We start from the raw sequence: 21655 nt of genomic DNA on the forward strand, positions 1-21655 counted from the left end.
TTTGATGGATGCCTGGTTGTTGTGTTGGTGGGTGTGCCTGTCATGGCGCAGCCAAGCTATGTTGTTTGCCTGGCAAATGAGAGTTGAGACCCTGGTCATTAAGTTTCCACACAGCTAAGTACAGAGGGATTAGAGGTCTCCAGTTCACAGAGGTTTACATTATGATCATTGGCTAACTTATCAGCTTTTCCCCCCTTCCCAAGAAAAATCCTCTCTCCTACTGTACGACACCAGAATTCGCTAGTGGTGCTACTTTAAGCCTTCCTCGCTTCCCAAGAAAAATCATCTCTCCTACTGCATGACACCAGAATTCACTAGTGGTGCTACTTTAAGCCTGGCTGTATTTCCCTTTGAGATCACTGTTTCTAGAAGGGATAGATGGTACAAAATTTTCCTGTCCAGAAAGAAAGGAGCAAAATGACAACCAACACAATATGAACTCTTATGAAGTAAATGTGTCCTCACATGCTTAAACTTGATCATGGTGTCCATATGGTTTCATCTAGTTTAAATGTTCTCACTGCTTTGTGTGAGTACTGTTCACTGCCTCCCTCATGAATACCCTTAATTTTGTACAAATAAGCAGTTTTAGATCCCATACAAACCCTTTCTTTGAGAAGTTTTCTTCTGGGGTTTTCAATGTGAGCTGTCAATTGGCTCTATTCAAGTAGTGAATGCTTTTTTTGCATCGAAATTGCAAGCAAAACAAGTATTTCCCTTTTTCATTCTATGGCCCTCTGCACTCGTGATGTATGACAGTATTTTGGATCTGACTCATGGGCTGTTTTATCAAATATGGCAAATAACAGCAAAGTAAACCAGTATGTTAAACTATGGGCTAGGATGCAATGAAATCTGATACCCTGTCATAATGCAGTTGTCTATGGCATCATTCTGAGACCTTCATGCCTTGTTCATGATGTAAACAAACGTTTTTATCCTAAAATTAGCCTCTGGAGCATTACCAAAAGCTGGGACTTCCAGTAGCATCTAAAACTCCTCAATACTTCCATAGATAATTAGTGCTCCAGGTAAGATCCCAACAGTCAAGCGTGAAAAACTTTTAGCACACTGTCCTAAGAAACAATGAACTCTTAGGTCTTGAAAACTCTGCTAAAAACTATTTCCCTCCAAGACCCAAAACATGTCTAACTCTGATTCTTCTATCCATCCTGTAGTTACACCCTACTGTCAGAGCCCATTTTCCACATCACTAACTTGTGTCACAATGTCTGCGCACACTTACACATGCATGCACACACACAAAATTAGATGCGAAATTGCTTATTCAAATCAATCTACAAAACCATACATACAATAGTTTGTTTTGATGTCCCACACTAAAACCAGCCTTCCTTTTGGGGAAAGGTTGGTAATGACCTGATTAAACACTAATTACATTGAGCATGAAATTCATATAAACTGAAAGGAAATTGTTACCGATCAATCTTGGACAATGGACACCTGATTTGGCCCTAAAAATTGGCACTCCTTACTGTATTTCTTTAGCTTGAATTGAAATTAATTGAAGTACACCAAGATTGCTCTCCAATCTCCTTCAATTTCCGATTCCCTTTGCTGTCAGGATAGACAACAAGTTCTTAATTCAATTTGCCCCTTGATTGTTAAGGGGATTGGCCTCCAATTTGCTCCTTGGCTGCTTGGGCAAGAAATTAGTGCCCAATTCAATTTGTTTGGTAGGCCTCTTGGAATTCTTTAAATTCTTCAAATACAGTGATTGAATTCCAAGTCCTAGTTTGTTTGAGATCCTTTGAGGCAAGCTGTGAAATGGCTGAGAGAATAGAGAGGAAGCTGTAGAGAGAGAAAATTCGGAGATTTGTTGCAAGAAATTGGTGAAATTGAGCTGTTGTCCTTGTTTTCCATCCCCAAATGGATTCACCAGCAGCAATTGGAGCATCAGAGGTTGTAACCTTTAGGAGAAAGTGCATTCCCACAATTTCCAACTTTCCAAGGTCAAGAATAATGCAGTCACCTTCCATCAAAAAGGCCTCCAATGGCTAGGAAACAGCCCCAGGAGTAGGTGCTAGTACTCAAAACCTCTCTCCCTCGATAGGTCATGATGCAAAAAACAACTTTTTCCTGTCTTTTTTGAGACAAATCAGCATTTCCATCCTTGGAATGGGAAGTTTTGCTGAGTGAAAGCCTTCTTTATCTAATTTTCAGCCCAATGAATTAATATTCAGAACATTACTTCTGAAAACTACTTAATATTTAAAACGTGTACCGATGAATTTTTTAAAGCTTGCCAATAATTAGATTCAACTAGGCCAATTTGACACCCAAGTTGTCCTAAGCTTTTATTAGCCCCAGAATTGGCACTAATTAATCAATTAATGCCTAGTTCTTATGTCACCATTGGCATTAATGGTTAATAAACTATCTTAGATCAATAGTCATCACCAAGTGCCTTTTAGTCCTTGGCCTGTACAACTTATCACAACTTTTGTCTTTGACAGCCACCAATGACTTCTTGGAGTCCTTGGCTTGACATTGTGAATTAATTAACTTGCATATCACATGTGCACCTCACATTTGTACACTTGATTAATAACTTAATCAAATGCTAAGCAAAGCATCAAAATTTTATGTCCTTGTGATAGACCTCCCCTTGAAATCCTTGCAATTGTCTTCCAATCATAGCTGAATTTCAATGGCATTCACCAACTACACTGTTGTCCGTGAAACCAACTGAATACCACTAAAAACTAATGACCATTCTTTACAAACCAGCACATCTAATGAACCTTTGATGATTGTAAATGGATAAAAATGTATAGTTTTAGAGCTGGTAAAAACTATATCCAAATGCATACCAATTGTAGTGACTAGTATATTGAATAGTGGCCTCGTGGTAGACATATTGTGAGCAATAGTACCTTGGATGCATGCTTAGTAAATTTGAGATTCACTATACACTAGAGCTATTGATCACTAGAGGAGTGAAGTGCTACCTATCCCTTGAGTATCAAGCAATACTTTGGACTATCCTTTGTTGATTCTAATTGAGCTCGATCCATAGTTGGCTCTAGTTGAAAAGTATCGAGGCAAAGTTGTAACAACTAAGGATGTTCTGCCAAGTTATCCTCTTTCATCCATGTAGCATCCATTGGTGAATAATTCTGAAATTTTACCAAATATTTTGTGGAAACTTTACTTGTGATCTTTCTCTCTTTATGTGTTAAAATGTACTCGGATATCAATATCTTATGTAGCTTCTCAACCTCTGGCTGAATTTCAATAGATACATCCTTTTATACATCACTATAAAAAGGCCTTAGTAAGCTCTCATGAAAATTGTATTGCTATATGCTATCTCAACCAAAGGCAAGTATTACTTCTATTTGTGTCTTATGATTTGAGATATAGAACCTCAAAAGATCTAACACTGTGGAATTAGCTTCTTTAAATTGACCATTTGTTTGTGGATGGAAAAATGAAGAAAATTTCAGTGCAGTACCCATGTTTTCAATCAACGCCTTCGAAACAAACAGGCCATTCTAGGATCTTGATCATTGATGATCGATCTTGGCATGCCATGATACTTAGGCACATGTTCCATAAATAATTTTGCCATATGGTTGGCCTTTATTTTCTTCCTCACCAAAATGAAATGGGCATGCTTACTGAATGTACAAATGATAGTCCATATCCCATCATTTCCTATAGTAGTCCTAGAAAGATATACAATGAAATCCATTGCAATGCTCTACTAAGGCTTATCAAGTATGAGCAAGGGCTGCAATAATTTTGACATCTCTTGCCTATTATATTTAGTCTTTTGGCATTGACAAATTGCTCAATATTGTGCCTTAGAGTAGACCAGTAGAAAAATTGCTTCATTGCCTTAATGGTAGCATCTATACCTCTATGCCATACATAAGGAGGAGCATGACTTTCAGCACTTAGGTCTCAATTGCTTTGTCATGCATAGTTGTCCATGCATAATTAGAAAGCCATCTCTAAGCACATAGTGCTTATACCTTTGGCCATTGCTGTAACCAGTCTTCCTCCTTGGATAAGGTGGTAAATAACTTGATTAAGCACTATTTACAGCAATTAACAAATTCACAAAAGTGAAATGCACACTTTACCATATAATCTTGGATATTGGATACCCTATTGGCTCCAAAAGTGGCACCTCTTTCGGTATTTATTTAACTTAATTGAAGAAGAAGTTGATGTACAATGGGATTCTTCCAATCCCTTTCGGTATTTTAACTTCCCTTGCTGTCCAAAATGACCAGCAAGTCTTCAAATTGATTTGCCCCTTGATTTAGGCAGTCAATTGGCCTTCACTTGCTTTGATGGAGATGGAAAATGCCCCAAATTCAATGATTTGCTGGTCCCTCCACTTGAATAGACTAAAAATAGCTTCAGCCCTGTTGAATCCAAGTCTTGGAGCTTCCAATTTTCGGTACTCTTCTCGAGGTTCTTGCTAAACCCTAATTTCTGTTGCAAATTAGGGTTTACAGTAGAGAAATCTGAAATTTCTGTCTTTGGTAATCTCAATGCTGTAATTTTCGGAGCAAGGCTATAGAAAGGCTAGGAGATGAGAGAGAATGCTGAGGAGAGAGAAAATTCAGACTTTCTTCACGAAGAACTGAAGAAAATCTGTCATTTATTGTTGTTGCTCTGTCTCAATAGTTTATAGATGCAAAGAATTGAAGAAAAACAGTTATTTAGTGCTGCTGTCCTGTCTCAACAACCTATAGATGCTGTCACCTGTTGTTGATTGGTCTTCTCCTACCCTTGGTTGCCTCAGTGGGTCCTCCAATGGCTACAAATTAGACTAGCAGTATCTCCTCCCTCTCTTTTGTAGGTTGAATACACAAAAAATGCCCCTCTTCAACTTCTAAATACGTTTTTTAGTCTTGCATGGGCAGTTTTGGCAAGTGGTAGCCTTTTCAAATGATTTTTTCAGCATTATTTATAATTACATATTAATTTTCAGTCTTTAAATTTTATATGATAATTATTTCGGTGCCCTGAAAAATAATATGACAAGCCAATAAGTAAATTGGCTAGTCAACTTCCATTTTCGAGTGTCTCCATGCCATCTTTGGCCATGAGATTGGCATTAGGTATCATTAAGCGCCACTTCCGTAGTGTCACAAACAATTGACACTTATGGCCAAATGAATAACCTAGGCCAATAACTGCCACTAGATACCACCAAATATCTGTGCGACATAACTTATAACAACTTTTGCCTTTGACATCTTGTGATTTCCTTGGGTCCCGGGCTCGTAAATTTACTCTAACCCTAGTTACACCTCACATGTGCAACATTTACTTAACCATGCGATAAAAAATTAATCCACATGCTAAGTGAGGTTTCAAAAATACATGTCCTCATGACAATTGCAAAGCTGATCATATACATTACCAAAGTCCGAATTAAGCATTTGATTCTTTATGGCATCCAACTCAGTGTGATAAATAAGAATGACAGCCAACATCTGAGGCTTATGAGACAGTGCATTAGCCACTACATTTGTTTGCCGTCTATGTGCACAATTTAAAAGTAAAACAGAGAGAGGAAATTCATCCATCTTATATGTTTCTCAGACAACTTAGTCTAAGTAAAAAAGTATTGCAATATTTGATGATCTATTTGCACTATGAAATCAGCCCCTAATAGGTGGTGTTTTTGTGTAGAAAGTGCACGAATTACAGGCAAAAGTTCCTTCTCATAGACCTGCAAATTCTTCTTTGTACCATGGAGAATATGACTTTCATATGCTACCACTTGGTTGTCTTACATTAAAACAGTCACAATGCTGTTTCCACATGTATCATGCTGAACAGCAAATGACTTCCTTAGATCGAGCAACACAAGCATTGGATTTGGAGTCATCTTTTCCTTTGACTTATCAATGACTGAAATTTCCACCTTTGTCCACTTAATGGCACAACCTTTTTCTGCAAAGCATTCAATAGAGATGCAATTTCAGCAAAGTTACGCACACACTTTTTGTAATAGGAATATAGAATCATAAAACTATGGACCTTGTGTACACTCCTCAAATGTGGCCATGAGTGTGTTACCTCAACCTTTGCAAGATCTATGTGTGTTCCATCAGTTGATACAATTTTGAAAAGTAGGTATCATTGGATATATATTAGACCAAAGGATGTGTTTAAGAAAGCTTTCAAGTCATCTTTTGGCTTATATGAGTTTCTTGTCATGCCTTTGCTGCTATTACAGTTAAATGAGATGATGGATCACATCTTTAGACCACATAGAACATTTGTGGGAACTTTATTTTATGATATGAGTGCCTTTTCAAAGGATGAGGCAAAGCATAGGAAACACTCGGTCATAGTGTCCAATGAGTTACATAAGCATGAATTGGTTATCAATGATAAGAAAAGTGGGTTTTTCTTGTATGAAATCCACTTCTTGGAGCACACTCAATGCAGCTGAATATGGCTGCCTCTTGCAATCTATCCAAAATGTTATTGATCCATGGGGTCAAAAACTGAGTCGTGATTGTGATTTTATTTAAAGCATGATAATCAGTGCACATATACCACGAACCATCTTTTGTCGTACTAAAAGCATCGGGGAGTTAAAAAGAGATGAGCTAGGTTGAATTAACCCTTTTTCTAACAGCTCATTTATTTGACCCATTATCTTTGCCTGTTGGATCGCACTCACCCTATATGGTGGCCGATTCGGAGGGCTACTGCCAAGATCACATCTATGGCATGGCCCTCAAGCTTTCAGGTAGTAGTTGCCACGGAAGTGACCAACAAAAGCATTGATATGTGATCTTTATCCAATTAGTCACATTCACCTCATAAATATTATCATCTCTCTCTTTGACAAAAACCAAATACACTGAAAGATGGTTTTTCATTACTTTTTGAAACAAAAAAAGTAGACTCAATTGGGACTGATTCCCCTTTAAGCTTTACATAAAGGGTATGGGTCTTGCCCTTATGCTGAATGTTGATCACTTTGTCATGGGAGTCAATGATTGCATGCCCTCTATTATACCAAGGCATACCAAGCAATACATCACAATCCTCAAGTGGTGCAATAAAGAACTCTTCGTTGCCCATAGAACTTTGAATGTGTAAACAAAGCTTCCCAATGAGTGGTGTGACAGGATTTGCATGGCCCTTCCATGCCATTCAATTTCTTCCATGGGTCCCATTTCATCCTTTTTAATGCCTAGATAGGTTGCCATGTGAGTGGAGATAAAATTGGCTCGTGCTCCATTGTCAAAGAATATTAGTATATGTTGATCCCTAACTTTTCCCCATGTTCTACAAAGCTTAGTAGAATCATCATTAGGTTGATCACTGACCACATCAAGCACCAAACTAGTTGATGTTTTGGGCTTCTTACCCTTTACATCCTCTTTATTTTCAGCCCTATCTACTTGTTTGTTAGGATAGGTCCTCGCCATATGCCCTTCTTGCTCACAAATGAAACATTTATTTGCAGCCATAATTCTCTTCACTAGACCAAAATCTTTCAAATGGTTTAGCACATTAAATTGTGGATGGGCAGTGACAAGGATTTTCGGTTCTTCACAATCTTTATTTTAGAAGCTGTCTCTCCTTGTGACTCTCTCTCTCTCTCTCTCTCTCTCTCTCTCTCTCACGGACACAGCAAATCTGAAGCAAATGAGCACTATCATGTTGTTTCTAAACACGATTATTGCTGTAATTAGGATTTCTCAGCCACCTTGTGAAGTATGCCCACATATAGAAGCTCGTTGGTAGAAGACTTTGGTGTAATTTGTGAAAAGTAAAGTAGATTTGAAGTGGCTGTCTATCAACAGCTTGTTGGCAGATCACATACAAGTGTTTTTGTCCATTTTACATCCAATTGTATTCGAAATCAAGGGGCAAATTGAGTCTTGATGTAGCTGGTCATTTGTGATAGCCCATTGTTTGAAAATTTGTAGAGAGATTAGTCAAAATATCCATGTACTACAAATTTGGTGGAATACTATAGGGGTGCCAATATTACTTGCACTAATTGCTGTTTAATCAAGTTAATCACTATCCTATCTGAGAAGGAAGATTGATTTTATCCAGGGGAGTGTTTACTTACATGGTATCAAAGCTATTGTGAGACTACGGCTTGCACGTACAAACTACATTAACTTTTGATGTGCCAATTAGGCACTCACTTCCAATAGCCTTGCGGTGGTTCCACTTAGTTGGCGACTAGTCTTGCTGTATTTTGGTCCCTAGGAGGTCTCCTTATTGTCCATGACATCCTCATTGCTTTGCATTTTGCTAGATTGATGACTCCATCAAGTAGATTGTAACTAGTTTTAGCTAGTTTATATTCGTGTTTTGCTGTCTAAGAGGGTGTGCAACAAATGGCAATATCATTCCTTACTCTCTAATTGATTGAAAACGTTACAATTGTCTACACATGCATTTGCATTGTGGAGACTCCTGTGAGAGCTGGCCTCATCATCCTTTGCATGCTTGATCCATTTGATGTTGGGTGGAGAAGTTTGCAAATATGGACAGTGGTGGATGGAGCTCATGAGAGAGAGAGAGAGAGAGAGAGAGAGAGAGAGAGAGAGAGAGAGAGAGACTTTTTTGTAGGATTAGGGATGACTTCAAATCCTAATCCTAAATTTACATGCAGTAAGGTGTGTTCACATGCTAAAATACATTGATGTGTGTTCATACATGGAGACAACAAATATAAAAAACAAAGCCCCCCTTTGGGTCATGTTGATTAAACACTAGGGCATGGAATAGAAGAAAAACAATGATGGGAAGGCCTTACCTCAAATAGAGTGTCTAAACTTGTATGATGGATTCTAAAGATGAGATACATAAATGAGAGAGATGCAATGTGAGCATGGTCTTGTCATGACCATGTTTGAGAGGCATTGGGCATATGACCAAAGGCCAAATACCGTGGTATAGCTTTCAGGCTCAACTTAGAGGTCATGCAAAAATTGGTTGCAACTGCTCCAAAACATAACTCCTAATAGAATCAATAATAAAAAAGAAAAAATTATATATTTTTGGATAAAAATTCTGGTGCAGAGTACCCCTTGCAATTATTTAATAAGCGATGGAAAGTTCTTAGCTTATACATGAGCATGGCATGTTTAATTCCAATCCATTTTCAAATTATTATTATTATTATTAAAAATGTTATTAATGGGATTCAATGTCAAGGACAATGCAATGGATACTAAATGCTTATGACAATGTCGCCAAGCATTGGACGCTTGGTGATTCATTTCATGATGTCAAAAATGATGGCCACGAGCAGTTTTCAAGGCTTTGGTTTGATGGAGGTGGGTGCCAGCATGAAAAGCTCCAAATTACAATAATACAAATAGCTGTGTTTGTTGCTGTTTTGGCTGCCTTGGCCAGTATTGTCATCAGCAATAGACCGCTGGCTGCGTTTTCATTACATTTGCTATTGCTTGGCATCTAAGAACTGTCCTTCAGTTGTGGTTTCTTCTCTAGAGGTGTTGTTTGCTGCTGATGACTCCTCCAGGCCATCTATAACTGCGATTTCTTCACCTCTAATTGCATAGCATTCTCCAACATCCGAGCTTTGATAGTGTGCTGCTTCAAGATGTTTTGGAGGCCATCTCCCTCAACTTCCTTGTCTTAATCTACTCCTCAAGAGACAATGATTTGAGTTTTTCTTTGCTCTTTGGATATACATTGTGTTATTTAGTTCATTGAATCATTCCTTCATCGTACACTTTGTGTTCGTATGTATTTTGTATTCTCTCTCCAAACTGTAAGAGTGTTCTCCTTACCCACACATCTTTTGGGGTCTTAGATTTTTTTTCATGGTATGAGACCACAAGAAGCAGAGTTGATTGTGATGGAGTATGAGGTGGCATTGCAAGATTGAAAGTTTGTTTTGGTGCAAGTGTGCAATGGATGTAGTAAAAAGAATACAAGCATAGCAAGCCACTTTACACAAGTCAAGGGATGTGGTGAACTAATGACCCAGAGTCAAACGTAGGTGTGGTTGGTCAAGCACAAGAAAAAAAGTTTCTTGCTTTGGCCTGTTTGTGGCAAGGCATGTACTTGGGTTGCAACAGCTAGAAGTACAACAACTAGGTTGGATCAACTAGATACTACTTTGTGTCCATAGTAGCCATTCTTCTAGTCCTAGTTGTTGAGACTAAAAATTGATTCTATGATAATCTTTGAGACAGGCTGACAATAGTAAAAACGCAGGTTCGATGACATGGTAGGTTGATGGTGTTGAGAAACCCTTCACCCTTCATCCGTAGTTTGCGTTTTGCGTTTAGGGTTTGCAGCCCCAAAAAGAGGCGCCATCCTAGGTTGACTATGCTTATTTATAGGTCACTCTCTCATTCATTCCTTATGGTTGATTCATTCAGTCCGTCACCTCTTCTCTCCAACCTCTCCACCACCCTCACACCTCTTTAGGAGGACATGGTGGCTCGTGGTTCGTGGCTGTCTTCATCATCTTTCTTGTGCTATGGCACCCTTGTTTCCTTGTTCCCTTGTATCACATTCACTCCATGATTCAGAACTTCATCATTCTATTCATCAGAGTTTTTTGTCTCTTCTCCTCTCCTCTCCATGTTTGCCGAGTTCACTCCGTGTTCCTCCTCGTAAACCCTATTGTCTCGCAAACCCTACTCCTCGCAAACCCTACTGTCTCCATTACCCTCATACCTCTTCAGGAGGACATGGTGGCTCGTGGTTCGTGGCTGTTTTCATCATCTTTCTTGTGCTATGGCACCCTTGTTTCCTTGTTCCCTTGTTCCCTTGTATCACATTCGCTCCATGATTCAGAACTTCATCATTCCATTCATCAGAGTTTCTTCTCTCTTCTCTTCTCCTCTCCATGTTTGTCGAGTTTACTCCGTGTTTCTCCTCGCAAATCCTACTGTGTCGCTGGTATGTCATCTTTTGACATGGTATCAGAGCTGGATCTGCTCAAACGGCGGCAAAGATCCTCTACTCCAGTGAAGGCAAAGATCGGTGGTGGGTTCGGCCTCCACTTCTCTTTTTCTTCCATTGCATCAAAATCTCGTTTTTGCAGATTTTAGGTGTTTCAACTTGTTGCTCACACCCCGTTCGCGGAGAATATCTTAGTCGAAGCTGTCCATTGCTGTCTTCATCAGTTGGTGCCTGATTTTCAGCCCTCTTCACGCAGTTTGGAGTTGATTTCAGCCAGGCGACTGCTGTTCCTGTGCAGACCTGCTGCCGTACAGTTTGCCACGTCATCACAATCGTGCTGCTTGCGTTTTTAGTCTTTTTCTCTTCTGCAAGCTGTCTTGCCTGCGTGTTTAGTCTTTCTCTCTCCACGCCTGCGTTTTTCTACTGGTTGCAACCTCATAGTGCTGGTCGTATCCTCCTTCCACTGGCAACTTACTTCCAGCCCTTCCACTATCCTCCCACCCCTTGAGGTGGACATTGCGATTCATGCTTCACACTGCCCTCACACCCCTTGAGGCGGATATTACAGTTTGTGGTTCATGGTGGCTGACCTCTTCCTTCTTTAGCAAGGTACACTGGTATTTATGGCTTCTTTACCAACAGATGTCCAGACTATTGGGGGTTCCTACTGTGGCATCACCGGACACACCACCGATGCTTGCCGACTTCGACCTTTGCTCTCCACCCCCCGGAGTATATGCGTCTTTCACTAGGTACTCCTTGTGCCACCTCTCTTTTTTGGGCCACAGAGATCGTTTTGCATCGGCTATCAGGTCAAGGCAATTAGACGCATTTGATGCGCACTCAGTTCTTTCGAGCACATGGAGGATCGATTGGCGCTACGACCTCCTGGTGATCGTCGCAATGCCAGCCGTAGTCTTCTCCCACTTATTTTTTGGTATAGTGGCTTCCACGACCTACGGATCTGCAGTCCGCTCCATTGAGAGACAATGATTGTTTGATATTGTCTCCTCGTCAGTCTGCTCCTTCGAGAGACAGTGGCTGCTCGACTCCTTTCTCTTCTTCGGCTACCCAGTCCGCTCCATTGAAAGACGACGACTGTTGCCCACCTCTTGCTCATTCTGAGCCCTACCCTTCCCCACCCTCAACTACTTAGGTTCGAGAGGCTACCTCTGGGAGCTCTTCGACATCCTAGATACCTTCTTCGACACAACCGGCGGCACTTCCTTCGTCATCAGACATTTCAGAGTTCGTGATTCATGAGTTTTTGGATTCCCCATCTACTTCAGAGAGGGATGTTATTTCTTTGCCCTCAGAGGGAGTATCTACTTCTTCTTCAACTTCAATGGGGGCCTCTCCACCTCCCACCTCAAAGGGGAAACCTACTCCACATGAAGGTCTTCACCCATTCTCTACTTTCTTGGGGTGGCTGTCTTCGACCAGTCATCTCTTCTACTGATACCCACGATCTTCAGGTACCCCCTAGATCGGGACCTCGGAGGTTCAGCCGCGACTTGGTGACGAGGCCTTCGTATTTCTTCTAGCATGGATGCACTGAGCTAGTGGCTTCTCTTTTGAGGTTGTGTTTTGGGTTCTCCAGTTCACTCTGTCTACTGGTCTTTACTGCAGGTTCCCTTTCCGGTGGAAATCTTGGATCTTAGGGATCCTCTACATCTTCGTCCTCCTCTTCTCTTCTTGCCTTGGTCACTTGGTCAACATAAAGCCACCTCCTGAGATCGAGTACGGGCAAATCCTTATGGTTCTCGGCACCACACAAAGTCTGACATTCCTTCTATGCATTGCATGTTTTTATCATCTATGTATTAGGGCGCTTGGGCAAGTGAACAATTTCCCCACGAGGGACACTGTCCAAGTGGCACCTGCTGTATGATCATTCTTCAGCATGTAGCATTGCATCTCCATCTCACTCTTCTCTTGTTCCCCTTTTTGGACCCGAGAGGGGGTGTTGAGAAACCCTTTATCCTTCACCCGAAGTTTGCATTTTTGCGTTTCTGCATTTTGCGTTTAGGGTTTGCAGCCCCAAAAAGAGGCTCCACCCTAGACTGACTATGCTTATTTATAGGCCACTCTCTCATTCATTCCTTACGGTTGATTCATTCAGTCCGTCACCTCTTCTCTCCAGCCTCTCCACTACCCTCACACCCCTTCAGGAGGACATTGCGGTTCGTGGTTCGTGGCTGTCTTCATCATCTTCCTTGTGCTACGGCACCCTTGTTTCCTTGTATCACATTCACTCCATGATTCAGAACTTCATCATTCTATTCATCATAGTTTCTTCTCTCTTCTCTTCTCCTCTCCATGTTTGTTGAGTTCACTGCGTGTTCCTTCCCGCAAACCCTACTGTCTTGCTGGTACGCCATCTTTTGACAGATGGTAGCAAAAACGCAGGTATGATGATGTGATAGTCCATACAACAACACCAGATTACAAATGCAGCAGTTCAGCAGGTCGTTAGTTGTAGAGGATGTGGCTGATCAGCAAACACAATAGAAATTGGTGTAGATTGCATGATGGATATTGGAAACAGGTGCCGGAGAGATGGAGACAATGCCGGGTAGCCTCGGTTGAGATGTCCTTTGCGAGTGGGGTGTGGGCAGTGAAGCTAGATTACTTGAAACTTGCAAAAACGAGATTGGGCTGAATGGAGGGTAGGATTTCTATTTATAGAAACTTTTGGGTCCTCAACAATCTAAAATCTCTCCCCGTTTCAACTCTCTCAAATTGTTTCTTGTTTCAATGTTTTACATTATATAAGCGTTTTTGGAGCTATTCAAGAGGCTATTCAGCATGTAATGCATATTTTAGCTCAGTATCCCCCCTCAAGCCCAAAAATGAGCTAGAAAGGAAGGCCTCCCATCCCAAAGTAGCCAGGGCATTAAACAAAGGGTACACGTTGGCTGACCAATGGTCTACCAAGACTATAGAGACGATAGTTATCTTACCACGGGAGTTCAAGTGGTCATCCTAGCAAGGATAGCGCATCAGATAAAGGGTGCACGTTGGTTGCCCAGTGGCCTACCAAGTCCTGCAAAGGCGAATGGAACCACGATGAACTTTTTTTTTGGGGAGTGTTTGTTTATGAAATACAGGTTGCGGTCGCTTAAGAAACTGACAGGAGACTAATAACAAAAATAGTTTGACCCAATATAACCCTATCATTATTGGATGTTGATGATGAAGAAATGGACCAAGAGTGGGTGAAGCAAATATGGTGGGTATGTGGAGAGGCAAAAAAGATGTGTGGATAGCAAGCTAGATGAGCTAAGTAAGCAATGGAGGCTGCCTCGGAAACTGCCATGTGGAATGCTATGAAAATGGTAGATTCGGAGTCGATTGATGACACTCAAAAGACCAAAAGGGATAAATGTGCACAGATACATGTTTATAGAACATAATGCCAATGTAGTGGAGTTATGCAAGAGGCAATGCAAATGTGATCATACTTATGCAAAATGCTACGCAACAGTTCCATTGGATAGTGTCCTCATAGGAAAATTGTTCAATTGTTTAATGTCCGTTTATAATCACATCATCCTAATAGTGTAGATGAGAATATAAGAGTAGAAAAAATATCAAATATATGAAGCAAAGATTGTAAAACCATCCTGTTACCACCAAGAGAAGAAAGTCACCTCCTCTCAAACTGAAAGGGAAAGCTGGACGACTGTACACTCTCCTCGTTAACATAAAGTAGGGGAGGGTGTATCCAAGATGATCTTGGGTAGAATATATAGTAACATTGGCGTATACTGCCTAGCTCACCTTGCTCTTTGGTGAAGTGGAAGTGGACTCCCACATGCCACATTCTTGGTGTTATGGTAGGATTGTCCGCAAGGGCAATGACAATTTGGTTGTTGCAGTAGATAATGGTAGAAGACTTGCATGGGAAATGAAGCACCGACAGTAGACTCCTAAGATAGATGGCCCTTAGTGGTACCAACAAACAACATATGATACTCGGTCTTGGCCATAGAAGATGCCATCTTTTCCTGTTTATGGCTTGACCAAGAAATGGGAGCCATTCCCAAAAGCCCTCGGTTGTTGGCTTGGAAAGAAACTGTAAGGTTACATGCCACTAGGTTGTGCCTGATAACGAGTAATCACTAAATCAGTTTAAGAGTCAATGACCTTGACTCTGGTCAATGTAGAGAAGAGTGCTTGTCCTAATTGTTAAAGTTGGTGAATGGATAACAAGTTCACCCCCTAGTAGGGGGACATAACATACATCATCTAGCACAACACGATCCAAGCCCTGTTCAGTGGCACAATTGATGCGATTGTGAGTGTGAATCTTGACGGAGAAGTTGTTCTTGATACGAATGATCTTGACTGTAGGGGATTAGGAGGTGAAAATGTTCGAAAGGGGGGTCATATGATGAGTAGCTCCACTATCCATAATCCAAGGATTAGTTGAATTACTTGGTTGTGATGAGTGGGGCTTTGTAATCACCTCGTTAGGAGACAACTTGTGTATATGGACGAGTCTCGTATCCTCAAATGTTTCTTTGGAGATGATGTGAGCCTTTGCACATTAATCAGACAACCCATCTAGTGGTGAGAATGTTGTTGATTGTGATGGTTGACTAGTGGCAGTGTGAGTTTGACCTCTCCATTGTCCTTGAGATTGGTTGTGACTATTCTTCCTCCCTTGTTGGGGATTTATCTGATTGAGGAGCGCGGGTTTGGGACTTGGGTTTTGGTTATGTCTCTAGCCTTTGATTGACACTCGTCATCAAAATGGATAGTCTTTTCACAATGTTGACAATACCAAATTTTCTTCGGTACATTTTGCCACCCAAGTTTGAGAGATGATTGGGTGTTCCCTTGGGTCTTACTAGACTGATTTTGAGTTTGAGTGGAATTTTCAGTTTTCTTACCCTTCTCTTGCTGTCTATGAAATTGATCGAATAGCCAAGTGTAATGTAGTAGTTGAGACTCAAATTCATAGAACGTGGGCACAATGGGATGTGAGATCACCTGCTGCACAAAGTTAAAATACTTCCTCGATAGCTTAGTGAGGAACAATGTGACATGGTCATCGGGGGACTTAGGAGCCACCTTAGTGGAGAATTCAGCAAGAACTCTCCGATACTCTACCAACTTGACATGTAGGTCATCCCCAACAATGATTTTTGAACCTCATGGTTCAAGTTTACGCGATGGGTCCTATCCCAAGCCGCATAGCGGGTCAAGTGTTCCCAGTGTTGTGATGCTAAGTCAAAGTATTGAAGTAAAGAGTGAAACTTAGGCAATAAGCCTTGCATTGGCTCAATAATAGCAGAGGTGTTTCTAGCCTTCCATGAGGGCACAACCTCGTATGGAACAAGGGTGGGATTAGGTTGGTGGGGTTTCAACCCTTGCACAATGTTCCATAGATTATGGGAGTCAAAGGCATGCCTCATTAGATTTGACCAAGTAGTATAGTTAGATGTGTTAAAGCTAGTCTTATCATTAAATGCGTGCTTGGGAATTGTGTGATTGTTTTCTTTGACGATATATTGGTTTTCAGTAAGAATGAGAATGAGCATTGTGAAAATCTATCTTTAGTTTTCCAATTGTTGAAAGAGAATCAATTGTATGCTAATCCTAACAAGAGTGAATTTTTTCAAACCCAAATTGAATAGGTCACATAGTTTCTTATGATGATATTCTTGTTGATCCTAAAAAGATAGAGACAATTTTGAATTGGCCAATCCCTAAAAATGTGCATGAGTTACGTTTTTTCTTAGGTCTTGCTAGCTTTTATAGAAAATTTGTGAGAAAATTTTCATTGCTTGCATTGTCGTTGACGAAATTGTTAAAGAAAGGTGTTGTGTATCATTGGTCTGACAATCAACAAAAGTATTTTGATTTGTTGAAACATGATTTAACAAAAGTCAAGAAAGAGGTACCAAAGCCAGTTCAAAGACCAAAGGAGTGAATGGTTTGGCGAGAAAAGTGAGCTCTTGCTAGCTATCGTGAATTGGATTTAGCAAGTTCTCTTTATGAAGTTAAGCCAGATGTAAACCTCCTATAGTTAATTAAGTTGTCTCCAGGAGTGTGTAAAGAATTTAAGAAGATTATTCACACTGGGTATATCATTGACCCCTTGGGAATAGTGCGAGTAGGAGATGATTGGTTTGAACATGTTGAAAAGCATTGTCCAAGGGTAGCATGGAATATTAGTAAACCATGCTATTGTGGACACAGGATTCACTGTCAACATTATGAGTTCGAAAATGATGGAGAGGTTGGGATTAGAAATTAGAAAAAACACCTCCATGATTCGAATGAGTGCCAATTGATGTAGAGGCACTAGAATATGAATGTTTCCATAAGGTGCTAGTGGAGGTGGAGGCATTGGGATATATAAACCCTGTCCAAATGTCGACTGGAGCACTATAGAATGATGGAGGTGGAGGAGATAAAGAAAGAGGAGGAGGAGGGTAGGTAGAAATAGGTTGTGGGCGTCGAATGAGTGCCAATTGATGTAGAGGCACTAGAATATGAATGTTTCCATAAGGTGCTAGTGGAGGTGGAGGCGTTGGGATATGTAAACCCTATCCAAATGTTGACTGGAGCACTATAGAATGAGCAGGTGGTCCACTAGGTAAAGCCATAGAGGCGAACTATGCTATCAAATGCTCCATACTTGATGCTGCCCCTGTGGGGGCATAGCCTGAAAGTGTGTGTGGAAGGACAAGCCTCCATCATGGAGACACTAGTTGGATAAGAGAAATGAGAGATCCTAAAATCTGTGCCTAAGTGTGGGGAACCCCTTGGCATGCTGTGTGAAATGTAATGCTGTGTCTAAGTGTGCAGCAAAGGAGATGCATGATCAGTTTCAGACATGCAGCAAGAGAGAGAAAACCGCAAACGCAGCAGGCTGACGACAGCAAAATGCAGGTTTGATGATGTGGCTGTCCATACAGTAGTAGCAGATCATAAACGTAGCAGTTCAGCAGGTCGCCAACTATAGGCGATGTGGCTGATCAGCAAATGCAGCAGAAATCAATGTAGATTGCGTGATGGAGGCTAGAAATAGGTGCAAGATGGATAGAGACAATGTCAGGCAGCCTCGGCTGAGATGTCCTCCACGAGCAGGGTGTGGGCAGTGGAGCTAGGTCACATAAGACCTGCAAAACCGAGATTGGGTTGAATGGAGGGCAGCATGCCTATTTATAGAAAGTTCGGGCCTCAACAGCCTAGAATCTCTCCTCATTTTAACTCTCTCAAACTACTCCCTGTTTTAGGGTTTTTACAATAAATAAGCATTTTTGGGGTTGTTCAAGAGGCTAATCAGCATGTATTCGTTAGTGATTGATAATATTGAGCTCTTCATTTGTTGCGGTTCCTTGTATCAGTCAAATGTTGGTAGCTGATTTCATTTACTCAAAGGATGTCCTTGTAGAGTTTTTAAGCCATCTTGATGAGCCTACTTATCCAATGTTTAATCTTTGTTTGGAGGATTCATTTAAATTGCCTGTATTTTGATATTATATGCTCAGATTGCAGTTTCCATTCCATAAGACTTTGAGGACATTGTACGATTATTTCATTTCATTGATGGTAGGGCACATAATATTATTTTAGTTGAGTCGTCATACCTATGGGAATCCAATCTTTGCAAGCATGTGGCAGAGCCATATTGCCTCCTAAGTGGGAGAACACAAAGCTCGATACTTTACCTCTATCAAAGAAAGATCAACAATAGTGTTGGGTGGAGTGTGGGTGAAGTTTGAACCATATAATAGACCCAACAAGGCTTTGATAAAGGGTAGCATTTGCTAACAAATCACCTACAATAGAAAGTTTGTATTTTGGGTCCATGGGGCATGAAATGAGCTTACATGAAGCCATGTCTAACTCTGTCAATAGCTCGGTCATGCACCAATGCTGGGATATTAAGATGCCCTGATGTAGTCCATTGGGCATGAAATGTGCTTACATGAAGCCATGCCCAACTCTGTCAAAAGCTCGACTATGTACTAGTGTAGGGATATGAAGATGCCTTGAGGTAGTTGATAGACCAAGTGGAGGCCAAGGTCGGTCATATCAAACTCTTGTCCTTGCTCAAAATCACCCCATGTACGTTCACTTGCTCGGTAATGGCTACCTTTCAAGATCATCCACATAGAGGATGAGTGAAAGTAGAGATTGGGGTCATGACTAGACCTCTTGAGATTGTGCTTGAGGAAGAAGTGGTTGATTTGATGATACCAAGCCCTATGAGCCATAGAGACTTATACAAGTGATATACACGATACTTTTTGCCAGGCACACTGAAATCTAGAGGCTGATCAACATAGAGCTTGTTTTGCAAGAAACTATTGAGGACTCTGGACTTCACATCCATTTGATACAAGGGCCAATGATGATGAGCTGCAAGTGCAAACATAGTTTGAATGATAGACATTTCGGCAAGCAGAGCAAAGTCTTTAAGTAGTTCAGTCCTGGGTTTTGCCGGAAACCCTTCACAACTAGCCTTTCCTTATGCTTGTCCAAGGTGCCATTTTCCCCAAAAATTCCAGTCTGGTGCTGTAAGCTGGCTGATCCATGGGGTTCCTCTGTTGTCTTTGGGAAACAAGTAGCCCCAGCTTCTTGCATCAGCCATTGAAACCACCGAGGGATGATATAAGGCTGCTGATCCTGCGAAGGAGGTTGAGAAGCCTATGGTACTTGTGGTTCACATGTAGCTGATGATGGATCCTCATCAATGCAAGGGAGAACCCCCTTGAAGGCCGAGTGATACTCAAAGAAGACGCTGAGTTGGAAGAAGTTGGGGAAAGAGGGAGAGATAAGGGATGACAGGGAGGGGATGGTGATACAAGAAGGAGAGTGCAGAGAGATAACCTGGAAGCAACGGGTGGTTTGGAAGGTGGGGTTTGAACAGGAGTACCTGAGGATTCACCTACATGTGCTGCTTGGATTTTGCATCGAGCTTCTGCCTCTTTTTCTTGTCAGTATGTGCACAAAACACTGGGCAACAGAAGGCTTTCATCCAAAGAAAGCCTTGTATGGAGTCATATCCTGCAAGGCAATGTTTGGGGACCTGCTGTGCATATGAACCACAGTAGAAACTGCTCCAGCCCAAAGGATATGGGATAACCCTCGGTGCTCAAGCACAGAATGGGCCATCTTCAACTTAGTCCAGTCCTGTTGCCCTATGACACCATTCTCTGAATGGCTGAAGTTTGCACACTATCTGGAAACTAGTGTGGAACCCTCCATTGTAGCCATTTGAACAAGTGTTTATTGATTGTGGACATCATCTGGAAAACAAATTCAGCTCCATCAGCAGCAGCCAAGAGGAGTCCAGGGATTTTTTCATGGCAAGTAGCGAGTTGATGCAGCTGCTGCTTGAGCAAGACTTGCACCTCACAGAGCTTGTGACAGAAAAGAAAGCAGTAACCTCTAAAGAGACCTGACATCAAAGGCGCTCTCCTTGTTGTTGCAGCTGCATACATCATTTTGAAGTAGTCTTTCTTTACATTTGTGATTTTTGTATCTGCATCACACTAAATGTCGTTGTTTTAACTAACACATGCTTCACTAGGCAATGATCAAGGCCATTATAGTTTGTAACAGCATCCATAAATGTGTGCTTTCATCTCCTATCTCCCCATTTTGATGCAAGGGAGAATGCCATTTATGCCTTGTCCTATGGAATCTCTCGACATTGTATGAGAACGATCACAGGGAAATTGTTCCATGTGGATTACTGGGAGAGGGGATATAGGAAGCTCCAGTTTAGGAGGTTTCTGTTAAATGTCCACAACTTCTGGTGGGTTAAATGAGTGTCCGGTTTTCTGTTTTGCATATCACATTCACTACTTTTCAGACATAAGAATATTCTGTGAACAATCACCGTATCGATAGTATGCCATAAAATGCTTATTTGTTGTCATGCAGCCAGTACTACCTAAAGAACCCGAAAAGGAGGCTTCAAAAGAAGATCAGCCTAAATTTCAAGCTTTTACTGGGAAGAAGTACTCATTGAGAGGCTAATTGTTTTGATGGTTGTATATATAACAAGCTGCAAATTTATACCATAATTTTTGGCTCCTAAGAATTGTATGTACATCCTCGAAAATGTAAGAATTTTGATGGGTGCAAGCTTGCACGTTCAATTCAACCTGGAGTTCTTGGTCTTGCGAAAAAGTGATTTCCCATAATGGTTGGCATTTGATTTCTGAAGTATATCTGTGGTGTTTCATTGGCTACTGTAATTTTGAATCACCCGTGATTAGAAACTACTGTCCAGCAGTGTTTTGGATTTTGATGGGTTTGATGGTATATGCATGTCAATTATATATAATAGAATAGTATGACCTGCAAAGCTCTTTTTATTCTGTTAAATCTTCTAGACATACACCTTCTGTGCCTGTATTGCAATGCAATTTATTTGTTACAATGCAACATATTGTGTTGGTGGAACTTCTATGCAGTCTGCAACATAGGTTAGGGGCTCAAGTCCCAATTTCAATCCTGAGCTTGTGGACACTATACGCAGTTACTGTGCAGCATGCTTCCTTGTTTTTGGTCACGGCAGAGGGTTTGAATGTGATTCTAGGTTCTTGTTAGCATAACCGTGCTCGTAACAATGAGATTGGTGGCTGTTGTTGATGCAGTATGATATGCAAGGTATTGAGAATGAGGATCATGTTGGCTTTCGATGATGTCCTTATGCCCAATGGTTTGATGATTGGATTTATGTTTTCATTGTTTACTTTGTATCTGA

At 41.0% G+C, this 21655-nt stretch overlaps 1 protein-coding gene across 2 annotated transcripts in view; it reads left to right on the forward strand.

Moving 5' to 3' along the window:
• Positions 1 to 21082, forward strand: part of LOC148017221 (ubiquitin fusion degradation protein 1 C-like) — a 39346-nt gene extending 18264 nt beyond the window's left edge. For both annotated transcript variants that reach the window (XM_087662423.1, XM_087662424.1), the window contains one exon: positions 20827 to 21082. In XM_087662423.1, the coding sequence (XP_087518549.1) occupies positions 20827 to 20922 (96 nt within the window). In that variant the 3' untranslated portion in view covers positions 20923 to 21082. The remainder of the gene's footprint in view (positions 1 to 20826) is intronic.
• The last annotated feature ends 573 nt before the right edge of the window (positions 21083 to 21655 follow it).

The sequence above is a fragment of the Lygodium microphyllum genome, chromosome 22 (assembly GCF_053477565.2).
Source record: "Lygodium microphyllum isolate KBCC chromosome 22, Lygodium_microphyllum_v1.1.10, whole genome shotgun sequence".
Classification (NCBI taxonomy): Eukaryota; Viridiplantae; Streptophyta; class Polypodiopsida; order Schizaeales; family Lygodiaceae; genus Lygodium; species Lygodium microphyllum.